This window comes from Spinacia oleracea, chromosome 6 (genome assembly GCF_020520425.1).
Source record: "Spinacia oleracea cultivar Varoflay chromosome 6, BTI_SOV_V1, whole genome shotgun sequence".
NCBI lineage: Eukaryota > Viridiplantae > Streptophyta > Magnoliopsida > Caryophyllales > Amaranthaceae > Spinacia > Spinacia oleracea.
In genome coordinates this window covers 121043919-121070154 of record NC_079492.1, presented here as the reverse complement: position 1 = coordinate 121070154, position 26236 = coordinate 121043919, and the positions used below count along the sequence as shown (strand labels likewise).

Genomic DNA, 26236 nt, shown 5'->3' with positions numbered 1-26236 from the left:
TTTGGTGGTTGCCTTAGTTTTATTTATTCCTTTTTTTTTGGAGGTAAGATTGGGCCTAAAATTCAGCTAAGGGTGGATGGTTGGTAAGTCTGATAACTGGTGAATCTTGGAGGGTGAGTGTAGAAGGGGGGGGAGGGGTATTTCCAAAAAACTGTAGAAAATAGGGGGATGTTTTTGGGATTTTTGGTGGTGTATGGGAAATTGGGAAGTATTGGATTGAAGATCCAAACTTAAATATGGCCATATCTATATCTATATATATTATTAAAACTCAAAGTGTAATCCATGCCATATGTCGCGATGACTTGGCAAGTGACATGATGTCATCACGCCACGTTAAACGCACACACTATTGTGAAATGTGTGCTCACTAAAAATATATGTTGGTATGCATCCTCGAACTCATGCCCTCTCATATGATAATGCATGGTGTTATCCATCAGTATAACTTAGGACTCAAACAATTAATAAATGAGAAATTTCATTCTTATGTGTGTATAATATTTAATGTCGACGACTATGTAGTAAATTAGTTTAAGGCTCCTCTCTCTCTCTCCTTTTTCTCTCTTCTCTCTTCTTTTAGGGTTTTAGTTTTCTTGGCCGTTTAGGTCGGAAGTAGTCTAATTTTCAAAGAAATTAGACTACAAATTAGACTACTTCCGACCCTTTTTCTTGCTTTTCATTGTTTTCTTTTCATGTTTTTGTCTTGTTTTGGTTTATTTTCCGTTGATTTGTTCCCAATTTATTTGGGTTTTTCCTAGAGTTTTCTAGGTTCTTGATTCTCATTCATGGATGAGAATTTTTTTAGGGTTTCAATAATTGGAAAGGAGATTTGGATTCATACAGGTTTAAAGTTTATCATCAACTCGTCGATTAGAACAATTCGTGCGCATATTGCGAAGGGCTCTACTTGGAAAGATGTGAAATCATCGAAAATCACTGCTCGCGTCAAGCTAGAAGCGGTGGAGTACGAGATGTGCTTTAGGATGCAGAATAGTAATTGTTTTAATGGTAACAGTTATGTATTTTCTTTGAATCTGTGTTATGCAGATCTATTTTATCATTGTAGATGCCGTATGGCTTATTATTAATGAAATTGTTCTTCCCCCGTCAAAAAAAAAGAAAAAAAATAAATGTCCAAATTTATGATAATAATTTTTTTGTCTTCATCTTTATTCATTACATAAAACTATTAAATTAACAGAGAAAATAATAGAAAAAACAATATTGCGCTTTCTTTTAGCTAATCAAGTGTGCTTTTGTTCTTCTAACAAATGTATTTCGATTTTGTAACTCAAAATACAATTGTAACTTGAAAATTTTATGAGTATAAGTCATAAGTAAAATAGTACATAGACCAAAATTTACACAAATAATGTAAATTACTCAAAACTTTAGTTTACCAATTGTTGGTTAACCAATTTTATTCTTAAACTGCATACATAATAAAATTCACAGTATTCTCAAACTACATACTACGTACTCCATATAATGAAATTTATAAGTGAATTTGAAATGTGTAAAAGAAACTTAAACAATATCAAATACTACGGGGCATCGCCCGAGCCACTAACTAGTTAGTTTATATTTCCTTAAATCAACTGATTATGCTATAGCCTATAGCCCAATTACCCACATTTTAATAGTTTTGATTTAGTTGAAGCAAAAAACTAATATTCGTACAAACTAATTTACTTAGACTTATATGATTAACTGCTTATCCTAAATTAACGCTATATTTATCGATTAAAACTTATTTATTGATTCCATAATGTAATTGTACTTATTTTTACGGTTAAAGCTTATTGATTTTTACGGTTAAAGCTTATTAATTTTTGTGATATAGTTTTTCTCTTTAATAAAAAATCATATTGTTGCGGGGGATCGAACACGGGTTCTCCCTACCAAATTCAATCTCAATTACCATTGAACCAACAAACAATTGATACATATGAAGGTATCATGTAATCCTTAAAAAGGTTTATCTATAAAAAATTACTCAATAATATAAAAAGTTAATCAATTTTTTTTAAAGCTACAAAAGTTGGGTAAAAATTGTCATGATATACAATAAGTTTACTGTACACCAGGTGTACGCAACATTGCAACAACACCTTAGATAATCAATAATCATTTGTCAAACGGGCATAGTATAAATGTTAGAAAGACTATTCCTAGAAAAGAATTAAAATCTAAAAATAGCAGTAAGATCTTTAAATTGAAAAGGATTTAAAGGAATGATAAACACTCCGCAAGTCATAATAAGAACATATGTTTGGGTTTTAAGTCTCTTTTAAACTCCACTTTTATCAACTGCCGAAAAAACAAAGCTTTGGGATTGGACAAATCAAATCAATCTAAAATCACATCTTATGATTCTTGCTTACAATGACAATGTTTCCAACCAAATTAATCGTGGACCCCACTCCCCCTTATCCACCCTGTAAATTAATTTATCCATAAATTTAATATTGATAAAACACCTAAACACAAGGAAGGGTATTTGTGTCATTTCCAGCACAACTATTGCCCCTCTGTCTCAGATCTAAGCATCCAAATCCAAACTTAGCAACGAGACTATTTTCATTAATATGCATTTAAAGAATCGTTAATATTTCAAATAGTCTTAATACCAAACGGTTTATTAGCTATCAAACAATCAATTTTTTATGAAAATTTATACAAACTAAAATATCACAATATTTTTTTTTTAAATACGGTATGACATGTTTTTATCTGTCAGACTAAATAGTATTTAATAAAAAATAAATTTCGCCAAATTGTAAAGTTAACTAATTTGGTTAAAATATTATCAGATTGTCTGATAGAATACCTATTACATAAACTTTAAATTAGAACTATTTATAAACGACAAAATCGACCTATAGATGTTATTAATATTTGATTATGCTTGATTTTTCCACTTTTAACTCCTTAATTACTCTGTTTTTGAAAATTATAGTAGGAGTAATAAATTAGAATAAAATAATGATATAACCGAAGATCCAACTTTGTAATCTAGAAAGACGCCATTTTTTTAGACGACCCAAACAAAGTGAAGAGAAAGAAGCACAGTTTACTACTGTTATTATTATAATCATTATTATTACATAGGAGAGAGAAAATCAAACCATTTCTAGAGAGAAAGTTGAAGCTCGAGGAAGAAGGCGTTAATGGCGGCGACGGAGGAGCAAAAATCAGGGGTGCGCAAGCACAGCGAAGAGAGCGTCAAGTTGTTCGTAGGTCAAGTACCAAAACACATGACAGAAGCTCAGTTACTTGCTATGTTCAAGGAATTCGCACTCGTTGACGAAGTCAATATTATCAAAGACAAAGCTACTAAATCTTCTCGAGGTTTCTTCAACTCCATTTTCTGTTCTTGTTTCGTCTTACGTTTTTCAGTGATTTTTTTGGAGTTGCTTATGATTCGGTGATTTGACCGAGGTTTTCCGAGCAATGCAAGTCGATTTTGGTTGATCTGAGCTCAGATTTGAGTGTTTTGGTGTTGAATTGTGTTATTTTTTTGTTTGTTAGGGTGTTGTTTTGTGATTTGTCCTTCGAGAGAAGAAGCTGATAAAGCTGTTGATGGTTGTCATAATAAGAAGACACTTCCTGGAGTAAGTTTTCGATTTGATCTCTCTTTGTATTTGCTTCTTTGTGTACATGATCTAGCTTGTTTTTTTTTGTTCAATTTTGTGATTTTTAAGAGCTAGTTGACTTTAGTCACATTGTGGAAGTTTTAAGTAATGTTTGTGAATGTGAATTGATTGATGTGTGCATGTTTGAATTCTTGTCAAATTGAGTTGTCTTGTGGTTGTTTACAATGTATGTTGGTGAAGGTTGGATTTTTTAAGTGGATTTGTGGGTTTTATATTGGAAGTGAACTGGAAAGTTCATATCTTCGGTCTGGTAGTGATTGGGGGAGAATGTTGATGGCACCGAGAAGTGGGATTGCGACTGATTGTTTGTTGGTTTATGCTTGGTTATCTTTCGGTGAAGGTTCGCTGAAAGGTGGAGCTCTGGAAAGATCTGATTTGCATGCTCCACTAATCAGGTTCTGAATTTGGTGGGAGAGACCGAGAGAGGGGTAGGAGGAGGGGGAAGGGAGAAGGAGAAATACTTCACAAGTGCATAGCAAGGTCTTACTCTAAAATTCTGCTCAATACAAGAGAATTCGTTATACATCTTTGTGTAGAATCTCTGACATAAAAGTAGCCAAAGTATATGTCTTTGCATAAATAAGTATGCTACTTCTATGCAACATTATCCATTGTTCAACAACAATATAGACTCAGTTAAACTCTCTCGGTGGTCAAAACTGTTGGCTTTTATCTTGGTAATGGGATTGCCTAAGTCATGTTGTGATTTTTATCAGGCACTAACATTGCTAGTTCCTTTCTTTCTTTTGTTTGGTAAATAACGGAGGTACAGAAAATGAATAGCCTATATCTAGCATATAATTTTGTCTCATTTTCCTTACAATCCAGTATTAGAATAAGGATCCCATCAGAGTCCTAAATAACAAGCCTTTTTTTTTTGCAAGAATAGTAATAGGTCACCCAAGTCCAGGGAGTTGTCATATTGCACGTTTTTCTCATGTAGGTCACATTGAAGTGAGTTTAACATGTCAGAATGTTGTTGAAAGAAGGATAGAGGGATGTGTGTATGGTGCTTCAAAAAGTTGTTCCCACCTGTGTGTTCTTTGTGATATTGGTATTTTTATATCTGTGAGACCTTCTTTTATCACTGTGTTTGTGGTGCCAGAATACAGGTAGATGTCATGCAGGCTGATCTTATTTAAAAGGCCGCTTTCAGCTACTGGTTTCGCTGATGCCCGATAGATTTAGATTAAATTTAAGATTTTTGTGAACTTGACTGCAGTATTTCAGAACAGAAACCAGTGGTTGTCTGAGCTGTTCTTGGCGCTTCTCTTCCTTAGTTCTCTGCCTTCTCTCACCATCATCATGGGCCATGGCTGCACTGGTTTTTCTTCTGTTTGTATATGTTATAAATATCGGGTTATGTATGTCAATATGTGCTTCTTTGCTCTTAGTTCTTACATAAGTTTTTGGTGGTTTGTGTTTGTTGACTTTTTATTTATTGCTTCTGGATCTTAAATTCTCTGCTTCTTGTCTTCAGGCATCTAGTCCCTTGCAAGTGAAGTATGCAGATGGCGAACTGGAAAGACTAGGTCTTATTGAATTCTTGTCCTGAGTTCCTTCTTACATGTGTTGATGTCTGTTATGATTTGCTGGAATCTAATGTCTTTTCCTCTTTATGAAAGGCCTCAAGCTTAATTCCTTGTTGACATTTTCTTCCAAACCTTTTCTCAGAGCATAAACTTTTTGTTGGCATGCTTCCGAAGAATGTCTCAGAGGCTGAGGTTTCCGCTTTATTTTCTCAATACGGGATGATAAAAGAATTGCAAATTTTGAGAGGGTCTCAACAAACGAGCAAAGGTTTCCACATTTTATTTTATATCTGAAATTTCACAAATTTATTTATACATTGTTTCTTTCCCCTACATCTATCATTGTCTCTTAATGCCGTGCTTGCAAAATCTTAGTTCACTTGGATATCGACTGTGAGGAAATCTAAGCAGTTATATCTTTTATGGCAGGATGTGCATTTCTGAAGTATGAGACTAAGGAGCAAGCTCTTGCAGCCATGGAAGCTATTAACGGAAAGCATAAAATGGAGGTTTGTCTTTCTCTGTGAGTTGTATTGTTATCTTGTCTTTCACTTTTGAGAGATCTGCTGAAAATATTTTTACCCAGGGGAACTGTACTGCTCGTAATAATTTGGTTCTGGCCATGGTCTTGCTGGTGTTTTGTTGCATTCTTGTAGTGAAAGAACAAACTTTATCTGGTTGGAAATTGTGTACAGTTTGCTTTGACTGGACTATAATCTCGGTTCTACACAGTTCAAATCAAATCATAATAGCTGCTGCATTATAGACTTTAAGCTGTCATTTCGCAATTGTTTGGTATAGTATATTTAACACAATACCATGATGAGTGCATTGCCATTGGTCTTTTAAGTCATATGATTACTGTTATGTGGACTAAGTTACTGCTCTGAGGTTACATGTGAGTATGTGACATAGTCATTTAGCTTTGTTTATTCAATTCTTCATACCTACATTATCGGAGTCTTGAATCTCATTTTGTAATAGGATGGTTCCCTTGTGACAAATATTTGCATTATGGTGGATGGGGCCAAAAGCTGATGTCTAAATAACTAATTAAGACAAAGTTGATAATTAACAAACATGCCTCAAACATCATTTCAGTTTATCTAGTAGTTAAAAACAATAAAAGCTACGTCCTTCGTTTCTTGATACTTGCAACACACCTTTCTGACACGCTATTTGAGGAAGTAATTAGATAAAGTAGGCGTACAGTTTAATTAAAACAACAATCAAAATCTTAGCAACCTAACCCTTTCCTCTCATCCATTGTAAAAATCGTACAATTATTTTAGTTAATTTGTTCGTTTACTTTATCTAATCTCCTCCTTTAAATGGATGCCAAGAGGGTGTGTTGCAAGTATAAAGAAACAAACGAAGTACTTTAAATGCATGTCCTTGTTAAAAATCATTAAATGTGAATAGTCTCTAACTTCCTTCGGGCTTAGGGAGATCCCCATGTACAAACCTTATCTAGATTACTAAAAAGGATGTTCTAGGAAGACCTTATATACAAGTATTTTTATTTTCCTTATAACGAATAAAAAGTGTATTTTGCAAAACTAGGGCTCCGTTTGGTTTGGTGTAAAACGTTTTCAGTGCAAAATGATTTTCCATGGAAAACATTATTCAAGGAAAACACAATTCCAAACAAGTTTTCCTTTGTTTGGTTCCTAAAAAGAAAATGGGAGAAGATGGTGAAGATTGAAGGGAAAAAGGGAGAGGGGGTAAGGACTAAGGAGTAAAGGTGGAAAAGTGGAAAAGTGGTGTCCCTTCCTTACAAATGGAAAATGTTTTCCACCTTTGAGGGATTTATGGAAAATTGTTTTCCATCCCTAAACCAAACAACGTAAAATAATTGAAAGGGGAAAATCATTTTACACCCTACCAAATGGAGCCTAGATGAAACTTTTTTTTAAAGAGAAAAGAGGGTTGTAGCCTAAGTAATACGTTTAGTAAGGGGCATCATAGGTATTCCATAAGGGGAGACCAAAAGGTCAAGACCTCAACTTAGGAGTTCCGTAGAATATAGATGAGTACTATATAAATGACTATGATGATGCGGGAAAGAACAAATAAGAAAAGTAACCAATAATTACTATGTAATTAATAATAACACCAACTGTTTTACAAATTCAAATGGGGACGGGGAGATAAGAAGTTGTGACCACGTAAGCCAACACCAAATTTAGTAGGCATATTACCAATTATTTAAAGAGGAGAAAAAGAAGACTAAAATGAATAGATGGATGATTTACTAAATAAATAGTGAATGATAAGATAAAAAGAAAATAAAATGTATGTAAAAGTATATCCGAGATACCAGGAGGCCAGAAGTGAAACCTAATCTGGTATTGTTTCTTTAGCCTTGAACTCTAGATTGCTCGTGTCTTGCCTTGCAACCTTGTCCTAACTCTTCTTTGGCCCTCTTTTTCCGTTGTTACCCACTTGTTACCCACCAAGAGTTTCTCACTTCTAACCTGACACCTTCTCCAATTATCTCTCTTTCTCACTGGTATAAGTTACGTATTAGGTGTTTTCTCTTGGCTAATACAGAATAGTCATAGCTGGCCAGATAGCTACTTTGTAGAAATTTCCTCGAAATTTAAGTGGCATTTAACGTAAGAAACTGAGGCACTCTACCTGTGAACATTAACTTCATCAATCTCACCAGAAGCTTGCATGATTTGCCCGGGAATTTGCGTAGGTTTATCACCGATATAATGTCGTCCTAATTTTGATTTCTACATCATTCATATGTCCGTCTTCCCCGGACTTATATTCTATATTCCAAGATCTACGCAATTAGAAACCCTTTGCCATCTGTCCAAAGTTCTAATTTGTCAGTGATACTTTTTTTTGTCTTATCCACCAAAATAATGTTAGGTAATATCGACTGATTATAATGATAACCTATTTTACAATAGACCCGAATCAAACTGAATGATGAGGCTTCTCCCAAATTGGACAAGTATAACCAAAACTAAACAGACGTGTTAGTCGCTTCCATTTATATTACGTGGTCAATTGTTTTTTATTTTTTATCTGGATATATCAATTGTGATAGATGAGCTTTAATTCTTTCTTTCTAATTATATTGATATTGACGGAATCTTAATAGATTTCAAATGATTATTGTTTATTAATTATTTATAAGCAACCGAATAGACTATATCATTATGAGTTGGGTATTTTTTGCTATTATTCTATATTGGCTTATTCCGAAAAGTTCTATTTGTTTCACCCTATCCTTCCACTCATGCATTAGTATATGATGGTAAGAAGTTTATTGCTTGAGTGTGTTTACAAATGCTTGGATGATATGTACAAATGAATGAGGGGGCCTATTTATATTATAGGCTCCTTGGATCCCTAGAAAGTTCTACTCTAGAACAATCTATAACATCCTCTTAAGGAGTATTCTCTAAGGATTCTAGAAAGTTCCCACCTCCCATTGAACAATGAGGTTTCTACATCCTTCTATACAAATTTGTATAGGGGAGTTCTAGACACTTCCATGCTAGAACCTTCTAGGCAAAACCAAGCTAGAAGGCCCAAGATAACCCCGGAGCACCACCGAAAAGCTTGCTGCACCATCAGTCCGGGCCTCGACAATTCTGGCCCGACCATTCAAGGAAATAGACAAGATTGAAGCTCTTTGCTTGGGTTCGGTTATCATTTAGGAAAGATCTAATAAGTGCACTTTGGAAAAAAATTGGGTTAAGATTGAATCATTTGGAATTGTTAATTCTTCATTTGATGGTAACTTTTCGATTTTGTTATTTTTTAATCAGATGGTTAATTTATTTTTATTTTTTGTTAGGGCTCGAATGTTCCCTTGGTAGTAAAATGGGCCGATACCGAGAAAGAAAGGCAATCTCGAAGGACTCAGAAAGCCCAGTCAAGAGTGTCAAATGGTGATCCATCACAACACTCTTCATTGTTTGGAGCCATGCCGATGGGTTATGGTCCCCCATATAACGGATTTGGTTATCAGGTTAGTTCTCTAGACAAGTTTAATTGTCAAATTCTAGTCCTCTTCCGATCTAGTTTTTGTTTGAGGAATGACCACATATTTGCTTATTTGTTTCATAATTGTTGTTGTACTTCTATTGCTGGCTTTATTTTGATGTTTCTTCTCGCTTTTGTTTGTACATTACTTGTCAAAATTCAGGCTCCTGGTGGGTACGGGCTTATGCCATATCGCATGCCCCCTATGCAAAATCAATTCCATAACATGGTTCCTCCGGTAAATCAAGGAAATGCTTTACGTGGTGTAAGACCAGATCTCTCTCCTGGAGTAGCACCGAGAAGTTACGTTGGATCTGGTTATCCTGGAGTTCCGAATCTTCAGTATCCAGTGGCATTTCCTGGAGGGATGATGAATCACAGACCTGTTAACAGTTCTCCTGGCTCCATGCCATCAACTGTTGCTAACAGTCCCTCGGGAACGTCTCCTAGTCCAGGTTCAAGTTCTGGAAGTCAGGCCGAAGGTTGTTAAACGTGCTCTTTTTCTTGTTTTATAATTTCCTATTTCAGACCTTGTTTTATTTTAGGTATTCCTTTGAAATTAAGTTCTTGAGTTTTAGGGATTTTTCTATACAACTTCATCTTCCTAAAACTTAAGGTGAAACCAGATAAAGAGCATAGAATTTTTTATAAAGAAAAATAAATGGTTCTTCCTTTGTACACTATGAGTTTATGTGTTTTAGATATTTTTACTGTATGATACGGAGTAACTGATAAGTTTTTATGTGTTACACATTTGATCACTTTTTATTAACTAGGTTATCTTTTTTTTTTTTTTTAATATAGGACCACCTGGTGCTAATTTGTTTATTTACCACATACCTCAAGAATTTGGTGATCAAGAATTGGCGAATGCGTTTCAGCCATTTGGCAGGGTCTTGAGTGCTAAGGTTTTTGTCGACAAAGCTACTGGCCTCAGCAAATGTTTTGGTACGGTATTCTCTTTTCAACGTATGCAATAATCATAAGCAGGAATATTTTAAGCTAATGACTCAGGAGGCTTGGATCTCATTGTTTTGCTTTTCACAGGGTTTGTCAGTTATGACTCACAAGCAGCTGCACAATCTGCTATTAGTATGATGAATGGCTTTCAGTTAGGTGGTAAGAAGTTGAAGGTTCAGCTAAAACGAGATAACAAACAGAACAATCCATTCTAATTAGGAGGGTATTCCATGGCATTGGAGGACTGTCGTCCACAAAGTCTTCATTCAGGCAAGAGATGCGGGTGGTATGGAGAAATCTAGTTCCAGTTTTCACTGCTCCACCCTAATTGAAAGTGCCATTGGGATGTAAATCCCAGAAACTTGTAGCTGTTGGTGCCAAGACGACCAATTTACTTGTATTTTATGTATCATGAAATTCATTTGGATGTTTGATTCTTAATTTATTGATTCTTCCTCGAACAACTCCTGCAGCTATGACTCTGTATATGTCTGCAAAAGGGAAAAGAAAAAGGGTCATTTCTTCATTATTTTTTCAGGACTGATTACTGACTACTTCTGCCCCATCCCCATCTCTAAGAAGTGAACTTCTTTTTGTTATTTGCTGGTTTTGCTTGATCAGCGCTTACTTCCAGCTGACAATGCTTCTCTTGTGTTGGATGTTGGCGTGCTTTTGCGTCCAAAGTTTCCATATAAGTTGGAAGTCCAAGGCCTCCAAGCTAGTTTCATGAGAGTTTGTGTTAATCTTGCCAGCCTGAAGAATTCTCGGCTTCTCGCATCAGGTAATATCTTTCATTATTGTTTTCTTGCAGAATATTTTTTAAATTTATTTTTGAGAGAAAATGTTCTCTTGTATAACTGTGCTCAAGTTCTGTTAATTGCGCTATTTATATGCACTAAGGCAATATGCTTGCTCTTTTCTCTTCCGATTTCACTCTGCAGGAGATATAAAAAGAGAAAGATCAGTAAATGCTTGTGGATACACCTGATTCAAATTATATCTGCGTCTGTTTTTCTATATGTGATCGACATGATCACACAGAAGTCGCAGCATAAGAGTATGATTGATGTTCAAACTAATACTTCCTCCGTCCCGGAATACTCGATCCGGTTTGACCGGCACAGAGTTTAAGGGACTTGAATTGACTTATTTAATTTAATAGGTAGTAGTTGATAGTGGGTATTATTTTAATGTAGTTAGTGGAAATGTGTAAAGGGGTGGGGTTAGGGAAGAGTAGAGGTTGAATTTTTAATTATTTTTTGTATGGAGTAGGGGGTAGGTGGTAGGTGGGTTAATAGGGGTGGAGTGAGAAATAATATAATATTGTTAGAATATTTCCATTTTTAGAAACAGGTCAAGTATTAAGGGACGACCCGATAAGGAAAACAGGTCAAGTATTCCGGGACGGAGGGAGTAATAGGACTCGTGATAAGACTTTGTTGTGAGTGTTTTCTAATTCAATAGACAGGAATTTCTGGATCTAGACATGAGTAGGTAAAGCGCTTTGAATATTGATAATGCTGCTGGAAATCTAGCCACGGTTAAAGTAATTGCATGATTAGATTTGGTAACAATGTTATTAATTAGTAACTATTAACTTTTTGTTTTGTGGAGTTCCTGTTTGTTTCTTGTGATTCTTGACACCAATTTCCGTGGTTTAGCACGTCAGTTTCTTCAACAACTGTGAATTGACATGCACTTGATAGGATTGCACTGCACACTGCAACATTTGGTTTTCTTTTGTTGATCACTAAACTTTCTAACAATGTTTCACATTATTTTATCAACAAAGTTGAAGTTAGGGAAATACCGCTGAATGTGTTTGAAAGCTATGTCATTTTAAACCGGTTCACACCAGACGGTATTTTTCAAATGGTAGATTTTTAAGTATGATTATTTAACAGCCTGATGATGCAATTTACTTTACTTGCTTAAAGGTCACAGGCGGTATGATCTACGTTGGTTACAGACACTGGAAAACGGCAGCTCGAATGGTAAGAACTTGAGCTTCCCTCATCAATACTATGCTGTTAAGAACAGCATAAATAGCGGCCTATTTTAGTATTTACTGTCCAAAATATTACTTGTTAATCCTGAAACGGACAGAAGAATTTTCCATATACGACTGCTTCCATCCACGGTATCTATGTTGGAATTGTGCAGGCGTGCAACAGTCAAAGAGTTTGCATATTTTCCCCTTTGAAATGCTCCACTTGAATGAGTGATAGGTACATTACCTTTTCCTTTTTCCACAAGTTCACCTCCTATTGCACTTCAAACTTGTATGATCAAATTCAAACAGCTGGAGCCTGAATATTTCAAAGTGGAAAAAAAATAATCAATGATTTGGTAAATAGTAGAAAGTGTACAGGATTAGCAATTAATGCGCGATTAGCATAAATTAAACCACCACCTAATATTGGATTGATTATGTCTTAAGTTAACTAAGTGCCCTACAAGACACTAATTAGTTTACTTCTGGAAGTTAATTACATCTCAAAGTCCATAATTTCATGATTTTGCCACCTTTAGTTTCTAGATTTTGTTTGTTATCCTATCCAATTTCGGTTGGTTTATGTCAATATCAATGGCCAATTTTGGGGGATTAAAACTTGTGTAATAAAACAAGTTTGACTTTGATGAAATGCACAACCCACAAGTCTACAACACCGGCTTATGTGTTACTTCCTCCGCTTCTTTATAGTTGCAACATACCCCTCTACACGATAATTAAGAAAGTGGTACTTAAGTGGGGCCACAACCACTTTAGTCACATTACTTGCTTCATCTTATGTGTAAAATAGTAACTTTGGGTAGAAAATGTTTCTATTTTAGGTGTGTTGTAACTATTGTGACATTTCCATTTTAGGGAAGTGTTGCAACTATATTGAAATGTAGGAAGTATGTTATAGAGTTCCATCAAATTGATGTTAGAATTATTTTGGAAAGAAAAATAAAAGATTCTTGATTTCTTTCATAAAGATATTTACCCCTTTCATCGTGAAAGAGAAAACACCCGTGCCAAAGAATCAAATGGAGCAATTTTAATGTGCTAAGTTTTCTGTCACACTGTCAGACCAATTAGCTTTTTCCCTAATAAAATATTTTGACCAGATCAGGAAAATGAGGGTTTATAAACTCATTGTTTACACTGTTAAATCATCAAATAAGAGCAGAAAATATATAAAACGCTTACAAAATACATTCAGACCAGATCAGATTATGTGATTAGAACAAAGTCTAAATAGGTGTACATGAGATTTTATAGAATTAGATCGAGTAAGCATCGTTCCTAGTTGTGGATACGAGGATATCAACTAGCTTAGCTAGTTACACTAAAATCATATAAATGACATCCATGTCATGAGATCTAGTTTAGCTTACATCATTTGCCCTTTATGAATCTAATATAGTGTAATAATAAAATAAAATAAAAATAACTTTTTTTCCTTTTTTCATGTTAACTCTATATTTTGTAATTGTCACGTTGTGACTGAAAATCAAATAGAAAAATACGAGTAGAAAGAAAAGTAAAAGGAGTGACATAAGTATAATTTTAGGCAAGCCTCTACTTTAGAATAGCTTCCACGTTTCAAATATGCGACGGCTATATTCAACTTGTTTGTTTAAGGCTCCGACTCAAACTCAGTTGGACCGTCCTCATTCTACATTTCTACTAGATTTTGTTAAGACAACAAACCACACCCTCTGTCCCTCTCCGTTCATAATGATTTAAAATATTGACATTATTCACAATTTGAAATTATTATTTTAATTATTTTCTATACATAAGAAGAAAAAAACATATTCGTGTGGGATTTTGTTTGATTTAGAGATTTTTTTTGTGTAGTGCGGAAGAATCACGCTGGCAATATAAATTACAAGTGGGGACAAAATGATTCAATTATGAGACCTATTGTACACATACCCTTAAAGAATTTCAGCAAATAAATTCGGTTTCTTCACCAGAATTTCTGGTGTTCTTGAGGTTCAACCTCTTTCTATATTTCAGTGTTTGTGTTGTTCCAAGAAAACGGCAGCAAGCCTCATGCTGTCTTATATACAAAGGCTACAAACTAAAATCTAGTGACAGCTGTACAAAAGGACAAGTAGTCACATGTATTATCTACCTAGGATCAATACAAGAAAGCAGCCTTTTACCAACTCCCATGTGATGATTGCTGAGAGCACACAACTACATATACAACTACACAGCAACATTCTCAATACCCCCTCCTCAAGTTGGAACTGTGGGAACCATTCCCAACTTGGATGATAACTGCTTGTGTTGTTGTTCACTCAAAGATTTTGTCATTAAATCTGCCAATTGAAGAAAAGATCGAATATGAAGCACATTCAAGGTGTCATCTTGTAAGTGATCTCTTACATAATGACAATCCACATTGAGGTGCTTTGTTCTTTCATGAAAAACTGGGCTGTGAGCCAAGTGAATGGCTGACTTGTTATCACAGAAAAGATCAATAGGCTTAGGGATAGTGAACCCAAGATCTTCAAGAATCCCATTTAACCAAACAATCTCACTTGTGGTGTGAGACATGCATCTGTATTCTGCTTCTGTTGATGATTTGGAGGTGGTTTTCTGCTTCTTTGTCTTCCATGAGATCAAAGAATCTCCCAAGAAAATGCAATATCCAGTTAGGGATTTGGCACTAAAAGCACAACTACCCCAATCTGAATCACAGAAAGCTGTTAACTTAATCTCAGAGTGTGCAGGATAATACAAACCCCAATCTAAGGTTCCAGCCAAGTATCTCACCACATGCATAGCAGCTTGCAGGTGTGGCTTTCTTGGCTCATTCATGAACTGGCTTAGCTGTTGTACACTGTATGAAATGTCAGGCCTGGTTAAATTCAAGTAGAGAAGTTTTCCAATGATTCTTCTGTATATCTCAGGGTCTTCCAACAATTCTCCTTGTTCAATAGACAATTTGATTCCTTTAGGAAATGGGAATTCAGCAGGCTTGCAGTCTTGTGTTCCAGTGGACCTCATAATGTCTAGAATAAATTTTCTTTGGTTCAGCATAGTTCCTTTTGAGTTCCTAGCAACTTCAATTCCAAGGAAATACCTTATATCACCAAGGTCCTTCACAGTGAAAGCTTTGTCCAGTTCTTTCTTTATCAATCCCACTTCTGCTTCATCATTTCCAGTCACCAATAGATCATCAACATACACAAGAACAATGGTCTCCTTTCCATTCACGGATTTGGAGAACATTGAATAATCTCTCTTGGATTGAGTGTACCCATGTTCAATGAAAAACTTGGTCAATTCAAGATTCCATTGCCTTGAAGCTTGCTTCAAACCATACAGACTCTTTTTTAATCTGCAAACTTGACCTTCTCTTCCCTTTTTGTATCCTTTTGGAGGTTTCATGCACACCTCCTCATCTAGGTACCCATGCAAAAATGCATTGTTGATGTCAAGTTGGTGAATGTCCCAATTGAGAGCTGTGGCCAAAGCAATTAAAGTTCTCACAGTGGTGAATTTTGCCACTGGTGAGAAGGTGTGCTTATAATCTTTTCCTTCTATCTGTTTGTCACCTCTTGCCACCAGTCTTGCTTTCAGTTTATCAATGTCTCCCTTCTGAAGAAACTTGATCTTATAAACCCATTTTGAGTCTATAGCCTTCTTTCCTTCTGGTAGATCTGTCATCTCCCAAGTGTCATTTTCTTCTAGAGCTCTCAACTCATCCTCCATAGCTGCTACCCAACCTTCATCCTCACAAGCTTCACCATAATGCACTGGTTCTTTAATACTCAGTACATTATTCAGAGAAGCTAGATATTCATTTGAGTAGTATTCTGATTCCATCAATCTTGCTATGATCATGTTAGCTGAGTGCCTTTCTTTCTTCCCTGGTAGATCAATGATGAAATCATTGAACTTGTTGGGAACACCTCTCTCCCTTGTTGACCTTCTCAAACTCTGCTGCCCAGCTTCATGGTTTTGCTCAGTTTCAGTGATTGTCTCAGCAATTTCTTCATTCTCCTCTGTCTCCATTTCTCCTTGATCAATGTTTTCTTCTTCAATTTCTGCTTTCTGTTCAGCTAACTCTGGAAGAAAGTTAGCAACATCAGAATCTAAATTATCAACTTCCTGGTTAAGGTCTCCCAACATATTTCTTAACCCTATGCTCTCATCATCTTTCCCTTTCTTCAACAAGAAAGGGAAAATGTTTTCTTTAAAGACAACATCCCTGCTGACAAATATTTTTCTGGTTAATTTCCAAATTTAACAGTTTATATCCCTTTTGACAATAAGGGTAACCCAACATGATGCACCTGATCCCTCTTGGGGCAAATTTGTCTGTGGGTTTCTTATGGGGACTTGCATAACATAAAATCCCAACTACTCTCAGATGTTCATAATCTGGATTCTTTTTCATCAATCTGAAATATGGTGTTTCCCAGTTAATGACTGCACTGGGCAACATGTTTATCAAATGGGTGGCAGCCAAAATGCATTCACCCCATAGGTAACTTGGCAAACCAGCATGCAGTTTCAAAGCTCTTGCAGTCTCAAGTAAGAATCTATATTTTCTTTCCACCCTAGCATTTTGCTGTGGAACCCCTTGCACACTTCTTTGGTGTATGATTCCTCTTTCTGTAAACATCTTACCACATTCAGACTGAAATATTTCAGTTCCATTGTCACTTCTGAGTATCTTTACTCTAGTATTGAATTGGTTCTCTACATGACATAGAAAACCATTTAGGATTTCCTTTACCTGTTCTTTGTTGGACAAGAGATGTGTCCAAGTTGCCCTGCTAAAATCATCTACTATTGTTAAAAAATAAGTTGCACCTGTTAGTGCCTTAGTCCTATAAGGACCCCACAGATCAACATGCAACAAATCAAACACCTTTTCTGCAATGGATTTACTAGCTGTAAAAGGAAGTTTGTGATGTTTAGAAACACAACAGATGTCACAAAAATACTCTTTAAGGTATTTACATTTGCAAAAATCCAAATGTTTCATTTTTGACACTGAAGCATGACATAGTCTAGCATGTGGCAAATTCAAAAATCCTAACTTATTACAATTTCTTCCTTCTAGACATCTCTTCTCTCCTGCAGCTGCTAACACCTTCTTTCCTTTCTGTTTCTCCCTTCTACTCTCATCTTCTTCATTCCTACTAATCAGTGTGTAAAGATCATTCACATTCTTCCCAAACTTCAGATTCTGTTCAGTGGAGAGGTCATGTAACAAACACCCATCTTTATCAAATAAAAGCTTCAAGTCACTTCTCTGTAGAAGCTTGCTGACTGATAGCAGATTATGCTTGAAATCACTGATGTAAAATACATCATTCAGCACTAGTTTGTCTTTCAGTTGGACATTTCCAACTTCATTCACAGTCTTAATGCTCCCATCAGGCAATCCTACCCTAACTTTACTTTTTAGGGTCCTAAGATTACTTAACAGGTTTCTATTTCCTGTCATATGGTCACTAGCACCTGAATCTATCAACCAAGTATTGAAAAGATAAGCATTAGTATCATCTACAGCGTTGGAAGCTTTCATATTACCTGCAAAGTTGCTTTGGCTGCTTGATCATGCATTCTGTTTCTCACCCATGGCCTTCAGCATCTCTTGGAGTAGAGTTGTGAGTTTCTCACCACTGCTCTCAGTCTTGTGTTCAACAAAGCTCAGTGGTTCTTCACCAGCATAGTTTTCTGAGTTCTTTGTGACATTTGCTGCTTGCCTCATACTTCCCTTTCCTTTGGGGTTGTTCTTGAACCATTCTGGGTATCCCACAAGCTTGAAACATTCCTCCCTCAAGTGACCTTTCATTCCACAGTGCTCAGACCTTTTGGCATCCTTTTCAATCTTCTCTATTCTCATCTTCTTGTATTCCTTCTTGTTGAAATTCAGGAGAGGTCCCAAGCTTTGGGGTTGTCTGTTTGCAGCCATTGCACTCATCTCATTTCCAAGGCTTATCTCACCAGTTATCTGCTTCTGTTTCTCAACTTGGAGCACCAAGTTGTATACCTTGTTGACTGGCAACAAAGGGTCCATCCCCAAGAAGTTTGTTTTCATTTGGTCATATCCTGTGTTTAAACTCATCAGAAATTTCATCAACCTGTTGTTATTCTCAATCTCCACCATTCTTTTCATCACACTGCATACACATTTTGCCATTGCACCACATGCGCATTCAGGAATCTCTTCCAACTCAGTAATCTGATCCCAAAGCTCCTTCAACTTACAATAGTATTCACCTACCGACAGATTGTTCTGTTGAAACTCAGAAAGTTCCTTCTTGAGAGCAAACAGTTGAGGTGCATTTGTCTGTCCATGCCTCTCAACTATTTCTTCCCAAAGTCTCTTGGTAGACTGCATTCACACAAGACTGCTTGCAATTTCAGGTTTCATGGTGGCCAGTAACCAAGACCTAACCATGTAGTCACATCTGGTCCATTTTTGGATCTCATCAGCTCCAGTAGATGGCTTGGGATGCTTTCCTTCTAAGAATGCTAGCTTGTTCTTTGCTCCTAGAGCAATGCGTATGCTTCTACTCCAGTTGAGAAAATTTTCCCATCAAAAATGATGCTTCCCAATGGTGTTGCAGCATTCTCATTTATAGCAATAAAAAGGGGATCTTTGTAAGGGTTAAGGTTTGTGTTTGTTTCTGTCATGATTTCAGAGGAAAGATTCAAACTTTCTCAGGGATTTTGGGTTTAGTTTGTTTGCAAAGCTCGAGTTTCTTTAGGATCTTACAATTCCTGCTCTGATACCATAAAGAATTTCAGCAAATAAATTCGGTTTCTTCACCAGAATTTCTGGTGTTCTTGAGGTTCAACCTCTTTCTATATTTCAGTGTTTGTGTTGTTCCAAGAAAACGGCAGCAAGCCTCATGCTGTCTTATATACAAAGGCTACAAACTAAAATCTAGTGACAGCTGTACAAAAGGACAAGTAGTCACATTTATTATCTACCTAGGATCAATACAAGAAAGCAGCCTTTTACCAACTCCCATGTGATGATTGCTGAGAGCACACAACTACATATACAACTACACAGCAACATTCTCAATAACCCTCGATCTTAATTTTTTTTTTGGTAAATACCCTCAGTCTTAATTACTAGGTCAATACATCATTAGTTGTATAATTAGAGATATAAATTTCACAAAATGTGCATTGAAAAAAATGAAAAGTAAAATTGGAACATCATTATGAAACGGAGGGAGTATAATTGATGTATATGGGATAACTTGAGCATATGTGTTTATGGAGATATAGCCATATATATGTCCTATCTTTATGAGGATGGGCCAATGCAATTAGATCATTCCTTATCTACAGCATATGCTTCACTTTTCTTTTTGAGTTGTTTCTTCGAGTTTGCCTCATACTGTAAATTATCATCGATTTTTTCTCTCGTCAATTTCACTAAACCAAAACTTTAAAAAGTAAACATAAGGGGATAGAGGAAGTAATATGTTTATAGTACTAGCTTAGAGTTTGAAGTTGTAATGTTCGAAAATTGCAATATATATCACAATTTACAAGATTATTGAAGGGATATGCATGGGAGCTAAACTAATTAAGGTGTATTTTTAATTGGGAAATTCACATGCAATTTGGTTATTGATAATAATGTTGGTATCCAAATGGACGTATTAAGCTTTAGGCCATGTTTAGTTCACGTTATTTTTTCTGAACTGAACTTTTTTTTTTTTATCTTATCTAATATGCACTTTTTTTTTAATCTTATCTAATATGAACTTATCTAATTTTTCATAATTAAGATTTAAATAAAAATCTAAAATTATTAATATTAACGATTTACATGTAAAATAAATTTATTCAAATTTATAATATTGTTATTAAAAATTTCACATTATTTATTTGACTTGGCTCGTTATTTAAATATTCTTTATATTAGACAGATCTAGATAGATCGGTTATGATATGGACAAATCGGTTATGATCTGGACATATGGATTCTGGTCTAGATATGATCAGGATAGATCAACTCTTAACTGGACATGTTCTGCACATATCAGTTATGATCTGGAAAGATCTGTTCTAATCCAGACATCTGGGTCCTGATCTTGATATGTCAGTTCTAATATGTACATATGGGTTCTGATCTGGACAAGATCTGGACAAATCGGTTAGACATGTCGATTTTGACCTGGACGGATGAGTTATGATCTAGACATATCGATCTTGATTTGGACATATCATTTATGGACAGATCTGTTATGATTTGGGAGGATCCGTTCTGATCAGGACATGATTTGGACATATAAGTTCTGATCTGAACATGTTATAGACAGATCTATTATGATGTGGACATGATTTGGACTGACCGGTTCTGATATGGAAAAGACAATTCTTAGGCCCTGTTTAGTTCACCTTATTTTAGGACCTTATTACTTATTTCAGATTTAATGAGATCAGATCATATCAGACCAGACCAGATCAAATCAGATTAGACAAATAAGTTCAGACCAGATCAGATCAGATTATTATTATTATTATTATTATTATTATTATTATTATTAGTATTATTATTATTATTAGTATTATTATTATTATTATTATTATCAAGGGGATCCTCTTGGCCCTTTGCTTTTTTCTCTGGTTCTACATCCATTGGTGTGTCGAATCAGAGACTCTTTTGATCTTTAACTTCAGGCTTGGTACTTGGACCATGGCACTATCGTTGGTGACACTTTGGTGGTTGGAAAGGTCTTGGAGTTGATTTTGGAGGAGGGTCCTCATTTAGGTCTCCATGTTAATGTTGAGAAGACAGAGGTTTTCTGGCCTTCGTAAGACCCACGCAGTCGTCTAGCGGGTGTCTTTCCTACGGATATTGCTCGTCCTGCGCTTGGTGTTAAGTTGCTTGGTGGTCCAGTCAGTACGGATTCCTCTTTTTGTAAGGAGTTGGTTTCGCAATGTGTGTCAAAGACTGTTGTGTTGATGGATGCTGTAGCTAAGCTTAATGATCCCCAGTGTGAGCTGTTGCTTCTTCAAGCGTGTAATGGAGTTTCTAAACTCTACTTTGCTATGCGCACCTGTCCGCCTCATCTCTTTGAAGCGGCCCAATTATCTTTTGATGTGGCTCTTCGGGCTTCTTTAGAGCGTATCGTGACTGCTTCGGGTCCTGGGTTTGGTGACTGGCAATGGCGTCTTGCCACCTTGCCTTATTCTTATGGAGGATTGGGTGTTTATTCAGCTGGTGATGTTCGGCATTATGCTTTTCTTGCATCCCGTTTGCAGTCTTCTGGTTTGCAGGATTCGCTTCTTCGGCTTTCAGGTGTTGACGGTCTGGGGCCAGCCTTTGATGATGCTCTTGGTCTTTTCAATAGGACCGTGGAGACCGACCTTATGAGTAGCCCTAGTGAGATCGCTGCCCCCACACTCATGAAGAAATTGGCAGACATATATTTCACGAAGGTTACTGCTGATGCGGAATCCGCCTACTCCTTATCTTCACGTCATGTTGCCCTATAGAAATCACAGCAGGGGGATCACTCCTCAGCTTGGTTGCGGGCAGTCCCCATCTCGGGTTTAGGCCAGACTATGAACGGTAAGACTTATCGTTCGGTTCTTTGCTATCGGTTGGGTATTCCGTTGTTCTCTGATTCAACGCCGTGTTCGGCTTGATCTCGGGTTTTCGATGGGGACATTTATGGGGATCATGCCGTGTCTTGTGCTGGGATTGTGGGTATTAAACATCGACATAATGTTGTTCGTGATACCCTTTTGGATATTTGCTATCGGTCGGGGATTTCTGCTCGGAAGGAGGTTGATGTTGGGCTGACTAGTGAGAGTGATGGAGCTCTTCGTCCTGCAGATATATTGCTTTATTCATGGGATGGCGGTCTAGATGTGTGTGTTGACTTGACTGGGTCTTCCCCTATGACGCAATCTGGGTTGTCAGACTTCGTTCTGGGTCGGGTTGTGGCGGTTGCAGCGCAGCGGAAGCAGGATAAGTATGCGGCACGATGTAGGGCTTTGAGTTACGGTTTCTTTCCTTTTTCCTTCTCTTCTTTTGGGGAATTAGAGAAAGGGGTCGTTTCGTTGCTGAAGCGGGTCCAGTCGTACTCCAGGGCTCAAGACATTGGGGCACGGGCAGCTGCCCACATTTTCAGCAGGATCGTTCGCCATAGCTAGAGGAGTGGGGGCCCAGATTGTATCTCGGCTCCCCTCCAACTTCATGTAGTTCACTTGATCTTTGTAGCTTATTATTATTATTATTATTATTATTATTATTATTATTATTATTATTATTATTATTATTATTATTATTATTATTATTATTATTATTATTATGGGAAACCACCAAAACGTTACAAGCTTAACAAGCTACAAAGATCAAGTAAACTACAAGAAGTTGGTGGGGAGCCGAGATACAATCTGGGCCCCCACTCCTCTAGCTATGGCGAACCCGATCCTGCTGAAAATGTGGGCAGCTGCCCGTGCCCCTATGTCTTGAGCCCTGGAGTACGTCTGGACCCGCTTCAGCAACGAAACAGCCCCTTTCTCCAACTCCCCAAAAGAAGAGAAGGAAAAAGGAAAGAATCCGTAACCCAAAGCCCTACAACGTGCCGCATACTTAACCTGCTTCCGCTGCGCAGCAACCGCCACAACCCGACCCGGAACGAAGTCTGACAACCCAGATTGCGTCATAGGTGAAGACCCAGTCAAGTCAACACACACATCTACACCGCCATCCCAAGAATAAAGCAATATATCTGTAGGACGAAGAGCTCCATCACTCTCACTAGTCAGCCCAACATCAACCTCCTTTCGAGCAGAAATCCCCGACCGATAGCAAATATCCAAAAGGGTATCACGAACAACATTATGTCGATGTTTGATACCCACGATCCCAGCACAAGACACAGCATGATCCCCATAAATATCCCCATCGAAAACCCGAGAGCAAGCAGAACACGGCGTCGAATCAGAGAACAACGGAATACCCAACCGATAGCAAAGAACCGAACGATAAGTCTTACCGTTCATAGTCTGGCCTAAACCCGAGATGGGGACTGCCCGCAACCAAGCTGAGGAGTGATCCCCCTGCTGGGATTTCCAAAGGGCAACATGACGCGAAGATAAGGAGTAGGCGGATACCGCATCAGCAGTAACCTTCGTGAAATATATGTCTGCCAATTTCTTCATGAGAGTGGGGGCAGCGATTTCACTAGGGCTACTCATAAGGTCGCTCTCCACGGTCCTATTGAAAAGACCAAGAGCATCATCAAAGGCCGACCCCGGACCATCAACACCTGAAAGCCGAAGAAGCGAATCCTGCAAACCAGAGGACTGCAAACGGGATGCAAGAAAAGCATAATGCCGAACATCACCAGCTGAATAAACACCCAATCCTCCATACGAATAAGGCAAGGTAGCAAGACGCCATTGCCAGTCACCGAACCCAGGTCCCGAAGCAGTCACGATACGCTCTAAAGAAGCCCGAAGAGCCACATCAAAAGATACTTGGGCCGCTTCAAAAAGATGAGGTGGACAAGTGCGCATAGCAAAATAGAGTTTAGAAACTCCAGTGCACGCACGAAGAAGCAACAACTCACACTGGGGATCATTAAGCTTAGCTACAGCATCCATCAACACAACAGTCTTCGACACCCGCCGCGAAACCAACTCCTTACAAAAAGAGGAATCCGTACTGACTGGACCACCAAGCAACTTAACACCAAGCGCGGGACGAGCAATACCAGTAGGAAAGACACCTTCTAGACGACTGCGTGGGTCCTCCGAAGGCTAGAAAACCTCTGTCTTCTCAACATTAACATGGAGACCTAAATGAGGACCCTCCTCCAAAATCAACTCCAAGACCTTTCCAACCACCAAACTGTCACCAACGATAGTGCCATCATCCAAGTACCACGCCTGCAGAGATAGATCAAAAGAGTCCCTGATTCGACACACCAATGGATGTAGAACCAAAGAAAATAGCAAAGGGCCGAGAGGATCCCCTTGCTGCACACCTTGACAAGACCACAAGGTATGCTCCCCATAATACAACCGTGCTGGAGAAGAGTAGCAGAATTCAACCCAACGCGAAAGAGCAGGACAATGTAGCCGAACCTCACGCAACAAAGCCGAACGATCAACCAAATTGAATGCATTCTGAAAATCCACCAATAACATAGAGAGGCCAACATCGGCCCCACGAGCCTCAACCAAACGATTGACAGCATGGAGAATAGCCTCACCACCTGTTGGAACCCCAACTCCAAACTGAAGCCCCCCAAAGATGCATCAAATGCTAACAATGTCAAACATTTTACAAATAATTAGTGGGAAGCCGAGATACAATCTAGGCCCCACTCCCTTATTATTATATTATTATTATTAAACATTTTACAAATTATTATTATTATTCTTATTATTATTATTATCATTATTATTATTATTATTATTATTATTATTATATATTTATCTCACTGTTATTATTACTATTATTGCTTTAATAAAAAAGAATGTTGTTTTCGTTGCAATTAAAATCTACTCCCTCCATTTCTTTTTTATGTATCCATTTGGAATCTGGTGTGATTTTTAAGAAAATTGGAATATTGGTTTGTATGGGTATAAGTGTAATGATTGGGTGTAAGAGAAATGATTGGGTGTAAGAGATTATAATAAATAAAGGAGTGAGAAAATAATAAAGAAATAAGGTAAGAGAGAGGAGTGATAATGATGGGTGATAAAGGAGGTGAGAGAGTGGGTATATGGGGAAGGGAAAAGAATTAAATATTATGGGTGGAGAAAATTAGGTGGGAATATGGGTAGAATCTTTAGGTATTTTGGTAATTAGATAGAAATGTAAGGGTATTTTAGGATAAAATGTATGTCCAAAAATAGAATAGATTCTAAATGGATACAACAATATGAAACGCTTAAAATAGAAACGGATACAACAAAAAGAAACGAAGGGAGTATTATTTAAGGCATGATTTGGACATACTGGTTCTGGTCTGGATATATAATGGTTCTGATCTGTAAAAATCAGTTATGATATGGACATGATCTGATCATATTGTTTCTGATATGTCCATATTAGAACTGGTCTAGATATCGACTCTGTATAGATTATGCTCATATCAGAATTGATCTGCAGAGATCATGTCCATATCATAATTGATTTATGCAGATCATGTCCAGATTAGAACTGGTCTGTCCAGATCATGACCAGATCAGAACTGATCTTTACAGATCATGTCCAGATCAAAACTGATATGTACAAATCATGTCCAGATCAGAATTGATCTATATAGCTCATGTCCAAATCATAATTGATATACAAAGATCATGTCCAGATCAAAATCGATCTTTCCTGATCAAAATGCATACGTGTAGATCATAACCCATATATTCGGATCGATCTATCTAGATCATGCCTAAATTTGTACTGATTTGTCCAGATCAGAACCAAATTTGTACATATCATCCACAAGTCAGAAACGATATGTACATATCATATCCAGATCATAACCGATCTATCTAGATCATGTCTAGGTCTATCTAATATAAGGAATAGTTGAATCATGAGCAACGTCAAATAAATAATAACAGTATTATAAATTTGTTATTTTACACATAAGTCGTTTAATATTAATAAATATAGATTTTTGTTTAAACTTAATTCTGAAAAATCAGATCAGACCAGATCAGAAAAAATAAGTTCAGATCAAATCAGATCAGATCAGGAGAAATAAGGTGAACTAAACAGGACCTTACAATGTATAGGACATAAAAACCTTGCCTTTATATAAAAAATAATCTAAAGATAGAGTAGTGCAATGTGTTTATGGCAAACAAATTGCACAAAAACAGTGTGATGGTGAATTAGAAAACGCCAAAAACAGGGATGCATCCTTCTAGATGGTTAGGCATTCTTTTCGTTTATTGAATTCCTACAAATAAATGTGCCTTCTTCTAGAAAGCCATCACACTTGTTTGCCTAAACAATATCCAACTATTTATATGATATGATTGGTCTCCCACACAAAAGCTTAATTAAAGCTATACCCACCATTTTTTGTCATTTTATTTTTTATTTATTTATT

At 36.9% G+C, this 26236-nt stretch overlaps 2 protein-coding genes across 2 annotated transcripts; one reads left to right on the top strand and one right to left on the bottom strand.

The window, feature by feature from the left end:
• Positions 1–3019: 3019 nt before the first annotated feature.
• Positions 3020–10703, top strand: LOC110803967 (RNA-binding protein BRN1). The gene is made up of 9 exons (XM_022009516.2): positions 3020–3354; positions 3535–3617; positions 5140–5191; positions 5334–5459; positions 5621–5700; positions 9012–9185; positions 9363–9681; positions 10004–10147; positions 10247–10703. Exons 1-9 carry the CDS (start codon positions 3174–3176, stop codon positions 10372–10374), a joined length of 1287 nt encoding a protein of 428 aa, XP_021865208.1. The 5' UTR covers positions 3020–3173; the 3' UTR covers positions 10375–10703.
• Positions 10704–17736: 7033 nt separating this feature from the next.
• Positions 17737–18525, bottom strand: LOC130463547 (uncharacterized). The gene has a single exon (XM_056832707.1). It carries the CDS (start codon positions 18523–18525, stop codon positions 17737–17739), a length of 789 nt encoding a protein of 262 aa, XP_056688685.1.
• Between the last annotated feature and the right edge of the window lie 7711 nt (positions 18526–26236).